The sequence below is a fragment of the Vigna radiata genome, chromosome 5 (assembly GCF_000741045.1).
Source record: "Vigna radiata var. radiata cultivar VC1973A chromosome 5, Vradiata_ver6, whole genome shotgun sequence".
Taxonomy (NCBI): Eukaryota; Viridiplantae; Streptophyta; class Magnoliopsida; order Fabales; family Fabaceae; genus Vigna; species Vigna radiata.
In genome coordinates this window covers 6,055,216-6,063,738 of record NC_028355.1, presented here as the reverse complement: position 1 = coordinate 6,063,738, position 8,523 = coordinate 6,055,216, and the positions used below count along the sequence as shown (strand labels likewise).

The 8,523-nt window shown below is 36.1% G+C and overlaps 1 protein-coding gene across 1 annotated transcript; it reads right to left on the bottom strand.

Moving 5' to 3' along the window:
• Positions 1–5,688: 5,688 nt before the first annotated feature.
• On the bottom strand, positions 5,689–7,457 carry LOC106760913 (dof zinc finger protein DOF5.6). Its single transcript, XM_014644358.2, has 2 exons — positions 7,124–7,457; positions 5,689–6,815 (listed from the first exon to the last, which is right to left on the bottom strand). Exons 1-2 carry the CDS (start codon positions 7,175–7,177, stop codon positions 5,853–5,855), a joined length of 1,017 nt encoding a protein of 338 aa, XP_014499844.1. The 5' UTR covers positions 7,178–7,457; the 3' UTR covers positions 5,689–5,852.
• Positions 7,458–8,523: the final 1,066 nt, after the last annotated feature.

Here is an 8,523-nt window from a genome sequence, read left to right as displayed (position 1 = left end):
AATCAAGGTCCTTAATTTTACTTCATTTTAGTATTGCTCACCACTATTTGTCATCGTACACCATCCATCATCCATCGTTATTGAAAAGGTAGGTGTGTTTTGAATTCAAAGGAGGTTGTGATCTATGTATATTAGGAAATTATTATTCGTGCTCAATGTTAGTATCTAATAACAATATATAGTAATACTAAAAAATAGGGTTAAGGTGTCATTTGAGTCTGAAAATATTATATTTACAAATAAAATATTTTTGTGGTGAAGAGATACTCTGATGAAGGTTTTTTTGTATTCAATGTTTTTTAAAATATTAATGAATCATGTTCTTCTGTTTATATTATTGATTCATATTGTTAGATATATTATCTTTATTTTATATTTATCTTTTATTTTTAGTTATTTTGTTATTATTTATTTATATTTTAGGCTTAGCCATATTTGTATTTTGATTAAACAAAATTCACTAGTAGTTATGTATTCACACTTAAGGGTGGTGCAATTACATGAATGTCAACCAGACAAACAATTTATGTGAGATCAAGAATTGAATCTGAGTTTGTTGCTCTTGAGATGACAAAGGCTAAGTTGTTGAAAAACTTCTTAGTAAACATTTCACTAGGAATGATACCAACCTCATTGGTGTCAATAAATCATGATTGTCAATCGACAATAATTATAGCTTAAAAAAAGAATTACAATGGAATGAGCAGACATATACAATTGAAACACAATTTGGTGAAACAACTATTAAAGAACGAAACTATTTCCATTGATTACGTGAAGTCAAAACAAAATCTAGCATATTCTCTAACAAAACCATTGGAAAGAAATATGATTTTAGAAACATCGAGAAGGATGAAACTTAAGCCACTTGTAAATAAACAAGTGATGGTAACCCAACCTTTGCGATTTGAGATCCCATGAATAAGGTTTATATAGGTAAAAACAAGTCATTTGTTAGTTTTGATAACACTAAATTGATTTTAATCAATTATGTTCATTCTTATGGTCGTATGTGTAAAAATGCTAGAGACTACATTATAAGAGGTTAATCTCTGTAATTAAAATTCTATATGATGTAAGAATTTTAGTTTAAACAATGTTTTTAATGATTTTCATATTATTTACGGATGGTGTATGATTTATGACATGCATTTGATGAAATCACCTATATGAGTGTCAAGTGGGACTGCTTGCATGAAATCTTGGCATGACCTTTGGAGCACTCATTAATACTAAGCACGCTATGATCTAATAAGTGTAACACAACGATAACAACAAGGATTATTGGATGTACTGTGATTGATAAACCTCTAACACACGTCAAGTGTCATTGGTTTTGTGTGAAAATGCTAGAGACTACATTATAAGAGGTTAAACTTTGTAGTTAAAATTCTATATGGTGTAAGAATTTTAGTTTACACAATTTTTTTAATGATTTTCATATTCCTTACGGATGGTGTATGATTTGCAACATACACTTGATGAAATCACCTATATGAGTGTCAAGTGGGGCTGCTTGCATGAGATTTTGACATGATCTCTTGAGCACTCATGGATACTGGACACGCCATGACCTAATAAGCACAAAACAATGATAACAGTAAGGATTTATGGGGTGTGCTGTGATTGATAAACCTCTAACACACATCAAGTGTCCTTGGTTCATATAGTTTTTTATACCAATTACATTGTGTGTTAAGTTTTTCAATCTAGGACTGGTTCATATAGTTTGTTATATCAGCTTTGATGCAAAACGTCTTATGAAACCCATTATTATTCTTTCTTTCTCTTTTCTTTTGTAATATATGGGGGATTGTTATAAAACTTGTGCCTTTATAATGATATTGCAAAATATCTTATCTCGCTGAGCTTTGTTTTATTACACGGTTTCCGCAAGCAGCATTGGAACATTGCATCTCCTTTGGTCAAATCCCTTATTCGAAGTCTCGGCATCCTTTGCGCTCCATGAACGATCTCACCAACCCACAAGTCTCTGGATTCTCCCTGTGAGTCATGGATCTTGGGTCGACTTCCCTTTGCTTTCCCGCTCTATAAATAGAGTTGTTGTGTTCATTCCAAGTACACTAAACATTGGACGAGCTTTCTTTCTCTAGCACAGCAACGCTAATTGAGCTCTCCCTTGCATAAAAGTTTTTCATGACTTTCCTCTCTCGTTTTCTTCTTTCTTCCTTTATCTTCTTTGTCTCATGGGCTTCACTCTTCTCCAAAAGAGATCTTTTGCTAGTTTTTGATCCTTGAAATTTTTGAAGAAGTCTTTGTTGTATCTTCGGAGATTTGTGTAACACTTTATGATTTAGTCCTAAAGGACAATACATTTATGCCCAAAAAAATTATTATTTGTGATTATTGTTAGTATTTTACAACACCCATTGTCGTCACAAACCACCACAACTCACCAACACCCCACTGACTACCATTAACCATTACCAACAACCACCACGAACTTCAAAACATGTTTTGGAACCTCCAACCTAATTCTTCCTTACATTTAATTTCACAAATATTGTTTTTATGAAATTTCAAAATATATAGGGAAGTAGGGAGAAAATAAGAGAATATAGGATTAGTGTTATCAAAACGGGCAACCCGACCCGACCCACCACGAGTTGGTCACTTAGTGAGTCAAGCCAACTCGGTTCAATTATTGGCGAGTCAGAAAAATTTGAACCCGGCTCGATCCACCACGGGTTGGTAGGTTAAACGGGTAGGCTCACTAGCCCACTTAATTACAATTTGTTTAAAATAAAAAAAAAAATTACTAACTTTTTGTAATTCAAATCTAAATAAATTTCACTTCCAAAATGATGTTAAACTCAAGACAATTAAAAATAGGTTAAAACCCTCATTTGGTCCTCGTATTTGTGTGTCAATCTCAATTTGGTCATCGTTTTTTCTTGTTTCAATTGAGTCCTATTATTTATAAAAATGAAGCAATTAAGCCATCTCTGTTAAGTTTTGACTAACGCCGTTTATAATTGCTGACGTGGTGCATAGTTAATAAGTTGATGTGTACTATTTAATTACGTGGAATTTTGTTTATTTATTAAATTCATAATTTTAATTTTCTAAACCAGAAATTCTTTCCAGCCTTAGGTTTTCTTTCTCGCCTGTCAACTTCAGGTTGCCTTGATGAAGCTTGCGGCAGTGCTTCTTTTCCTTTCCTTTGCTTCCACACTCTTCTTCTTCAGGGACAAACCCANCTTAGGGTCGCGCAAGGGGAAAATCTTTCCCCAATTTCTTCTCTTCTCCTTTTTAATCACTGTAAGCAAAGGTAGAAGCTTGAAGCATTTTTCCTTTCCCTTTTCTCGCGATCAGACTCGACGTTGGGGTAGGAATGTTCTGCGGTTCCGATCGAGCAGAGGCAGAGACCTTGTATAGCATATATAATCTCACAGATTTTTGAACTGGGATAGGCTTCGACCTTGGTACAGTGCGGGAATGGAAGTGGAATTTGATTTGGAACATTCTTTTCGGGTGGTGTCGTTGAGGGTTTGGACGGCGTCGTTTTGCCAAAGATTTTTTTAGAGGAGGAAGGGTTTGTTGGGTTCGAGGGAGAGGGTGTGGAAGGAGCCTGTGGCGACGTGTTGGTTGTGGTGGAGGTTGCGGCCTTGGAGGCGGAGGGCGGAGGAGTCTTTGTGGAAGTCAGCGGTGACGCGTTGCGAGGGTAGCCAGCGTAACAGAGGAGTTTCTCGCATTTCGATTTGGTATTTTAGGGTTCCTAAACTTGTTTCTGAAATTGGGAATCTGGAAATTAGGACTTTGCAAATTTTAGGCTTCTTTCCTGACTTAATGGTAATTAGAAGAAGTAAAGTATAAAAAGGAAAAGAAAAAGGCATTGATTTGGTTGTTTGACCCACTCACTTCACTCTGATTGTCTGTAATTTGTGGTAAGAAAAGAGTATGAAGAGGGTGGAAGCAAAAGTGGTCGGAAATGGAGGAGCAAAAGTGGTGAGACAGAAGAAGAAGAAGTTGATTTGAGGTGGAGGAAGAGCCAGCAGACCAAGATTCTAAACATTTTAAACATTTTTAATTAAATTTTATGTCATCTCAATTTTATGCCATCTCATTATTAAAAAAATCCACGTAATATATCATATCATCACAGACAAACGGCGTTAAGAGAAAACTTAACAGAGATGACTTAATTGCTTCATTTTTACAAATAATAGGACTCAATTGAGACAAGAAAAAACGATGACTAAATTGAGATTGACACACAAATACGAGGACCAAATGAGGGTTTTAACCTTAAAAATAAAAAAAAAAAATACAAAACAATCCATGTATAATGAGCCGGATAGTAATGAGCCGGATAGTATTTTTTTAGGGTTTTATAAGATAATAAATTAATAAAAATAAAATTAGGTGGGTTGGTGGGCCAACCTAGCTCACCATGGATTCAATCTGGATGAGTCGAGTTTAAATGAGTCAGGTTGAAAATTGGTCCGCATAAAAAGTTGCATATTTTTCTAACCCAATCTGACCCGAATCTGTGGTGGGCCGAATTGACTCACGAATTATAACTCATTTTTCACAGCTCGCAGTTGCCAAATTTTTATTTCAGAGGGTATCAAGTTATTTTTATTTGTTTTAAGTCAATATAAGCAAAGTATGCGTTCAATATGCAAAATGTTCCACTTTTTTCTATTAAATCGGCTCATTGTTTCCCAATTTGGATACATAGTAAAGGAGAAAAGTGAGTTATTTGATACATTTAATCTAAATATAATTAATAGATGAGTCTTATGGTTATGGTTAGAAAATGACATCATTTTTGTTCACTATTATTTTTTATTGTTAATAGAATTTTATATCTATTATTTAATATGTTAAAATGAAAAATTATATTGTTCCTAATAAGAAGTTAATGTCTTTATGTTGAAACTTTTAATAATATAAACTCAACTCTTAATTTGAGTATGTTGACCATATAGAAGATGGAGCACGATAGTGTATAAAAGTTTCTTTTATATAAGTTTTTATAAACTTATTATATATTCACTACAATAGTTATTAGTTGTCATTAAATAATGTCAGTTCAAAAAAGGATGGTAGAAACGAACTCTTTAAACGAATACAAATTAATCAATAAATAAATAATAATTAGAATTGTTTTTGTATTAATTAACCAAGTTTATACAAAACTATAATTTTGATTGAAGCATTGTTCTTTTTTTTCCTCCACGTGACACGTCCAATCCCATGCAAGGCTACGGAATATTCAATATGGAATAAAGTCTTGGTTAATTCCTTGACCAAAAGTAATTAAAAATATCTAAAACAGAGAAAAACGAGAAGGGAAGTGAAAACAGTAGAAATGAATTAAGGAGATGAAGAATTAAAAGCCCTACAAACATAAAGATAATATAGTACTTACTGCATTTTCTTTAACTGGAAAAAACTACCATATCTTCCTCGATGTTACAGCATAAATCCTAAAGCTTCATGACGTGTCGCACACAAAGACACAAATATAATATATATAAACCAAAAGGTGACGAACCAAGGGCAGTCGAATTGGACTCTGAAGCTTCTCATTCACACTCTCTTGGTTATATAAGTCAATAAATATCTGAATAAGACCACCCTGAGATAGATATAGCTAGAAAGAAACACTACACAAGAAAATACGAGGAACCCTCCCATCATCAAAAGGCTTTATGTATATAATATAATAATAATATCATATAAAATAAAATATACGCAGTGAAAGTGATGATGGTCATTGATTATAGGTCATTGGTCAAAAGAACCAATCCAAGAGAGAGATTAGCCGTCGATCATTTCCATGCACATCATCAGCACCTGAGTTGTGACTTGAGATTTGGGTTTTAGACCAAAGGGTTTGTGGTGGAAGATCCATAGCCGTTCATCATGCCAGTCCATGATCCTGGACCGTTGAGATACCCAAAGGAGTCTTTGCCAGCATCAGAGCAACCCTGCTCTTGCCATTCGAGGGACAATAGCTGTTTAGGGTTTGGCTTCACATCAATTGAGGCATTATGGTCTTCATTGGCATCATATGGCAGCATCAAGCGTTGGCAAGAGTCCATTAAGTAGTTATTAGCACCATTGGCAGTGTTGTTGCCATCAAGGGACATAGAAATGCCACCAAAAGCTGAGGGGCAAAGACCGTGAAAATTTGGTGGCAACCCATTTTGAGCATTAGCATGCATATCTCCTAGCCCAGCACCCATGCCCATGTCACTATTTCCAAAAAAATCAAAATTCCTAGAACTACCACTCCCAATTATGCCCTCCAACTTGCTCTCCATCATGAAGTCAATTGGCCTAGGGTTCTCGATCATGCCAATACCATACTTAGCCTCCATAAAGCTAGGGTTTCCCAGTGATCCTGCATTGGTCCCAAGCAAGTTGCTGAGGTGGGAAAATTGTACGTCTGGAAAAGAGAGTTGAAGGTCTTTGGGGTTGTGATGGTAGGAGGAGGGTGGGGGCTGTGTTTGACTAATTTGAGTGTTAACTAATGGGTGGTCATTGGATTTTTTTGCAGAGACTTTCTTGTTCTTTCTGCAGCCTCCACCAACAGGAATGTTCCTAAGAGTGCCTCCTTTGGTCCAGTACCTTCTGCAGGTCTTGCAGAAGTACCTTGGCTGAGAGAGACTGTAGTTGTTGTAGTAGCAGAACTTGGTGTGGGTTGAGTCACACCTGGGGCACTTTAGAGCTTGGTCATGTGGGGGTCTTAGCCTCCTCTCTATCATGGGCCTTGAGCATGTAAGCATATCCCCAGAGGGTGAAGAAGAAGAATCCATTCCAGACTCCTCGTGAATTGTGCCCTGACATTTTCCGTAAAGCAAAATATTTAATATTTAACTCAAATAAATCAAAAATGCGATGTTAGTGTAAAAATTTGTCTTGTTGGCTTTCCATTCTTTTTGTTCTCTTCCTAGTTTTCTTTTTCTGCTTTAATTTGGTCCAACCAACTCTCACATTGCAAAACAAAAAGGTTACAGAGGGTGCAACACATTGTTACTGCCCTTGAAGAAAAACTCCCCGAAACTGCTGTTTTGAGCAGAGACTCAGTGATAAAAAGATATACATTCCCAAGTTGTTGTGTGTGTATGTGTGTGGTTATATACTATACCTGCAACCAATGATCTGATGAATCCATGCAGACGTGCAAAGAAGATAACCCCATTCACTGCATAGACTAGACGATGATGTTAACAGAAGTGAAGTGTGGGAGTGCTAGTTGCAGAAGATGATGAAGGAGAGAATAATATGTGAAGTGGGAATCGAAGAGAGGGAATTGTATTTGTGTGTGTGAGGGTGTGGTTGCTACATGGGACGGGACAGTGAATAAGAAGGAAGAAAAAGTTGAGGGTAGTGAGTGAGAGGTGGCATGTTGTCGCAGAGCTACAGTGTGTAAAACTCGTCGGTGACAACAATGGTGGGCCTTAACCTGTCTCTCTAATGCCAATAGCTTATCTCAACTTGACTAAATCTTCACTGACACAACGGACGGTCAGATTTTGATCAGTTGGTGACGTGGAGAAAGGAAGAGCATTGATGGGTATGTTTAGAGAATGGGTACGTCACGCTAGTCGTGTCTGACGTGACAGAAGCTTGAGAATATTTGGGTCCCCGATAAAGAACGCATACCGAAAGAGCACTCTACGTTGCAAGCCCCACACACACAACACAAACACCATTTTGGACCCACTCCACCTCCTCCCACAAGCAAGGGATATATTCTCATTTCCCACACGCGCCATTGCTGTTAACTCTTTCTTTCTTTCTTCTATCTCCCACCAGAGAGGGAAACGTTGATTTCATTATCAGAACCTTCAAAGTTTGTTTAATTATTGAATTTTACAATTGTAAGTAAGTCATTGGTGTCTAATCTCAGTGAATGTTAACTAATTTAAGGTTGAATGTTACATTGTACAAGAAATTCAGATAAATAATGTAAAGCTTCCACAATTTACAGGGAATATTGACTATCTCCACACATTATGAGGCTATCGGAAAGCAAATGTATTTATTGATATAAGTAGCCAAATTAATTTCCTTTAAGTTATCCTTTAACCGTAAAGTCTTATACCTATATAGTCTCTAAATCCTCTATTCCAGTGTATGTTCGATTCGTCCATGTACCTCTTCTACTGAAAGTCTGCCAAGAGTCACTCCTTGTCCGTGCCTCTTGCATCAACGATCACTCATCGTCCTCATCAGTATCCGAATGTCACAAATAATGTAATCGGTCTTCTTTTGATGTGAATTTTAAAATTTAAATTGTGACATGTTTGAAGAAAAGCCTTAAATTGTAAAATATATTGTGGGAGAATGGAGCATATATAAGCTTTATTAGAAGGGAAAGAAAGAATGAATATTATGAATTGTTGTTTGAAAGTTTGAAGAGATATTGGTGAAGTAGGCGGGGTTGGTGTGTGGGGTGCTAAGGAATAAACTGAAAAGCTTTCATCATAAGAGTGACACCCGAAAGAGGAGCGAGGATGCTATCTTTATCCACTAAGTAGAAGA

Bases quoted from the DNA above. Each gene is read 5' to 3' on its own strand.
- LOC106760913 (XM_014644358.2), bottom strand. From the start codon at position 7,177: ATGGGGTTATCTTCTTTGCACGTCTGCATGGATTCATCAGATCATTGG. The intron at 6,816-7,123 runs GTATAGTATATA...GGAAAATGTCAG, and splicing joins CATCAGATCATTGGTTGCAG to GGCACAATTCACGAGGAGTC.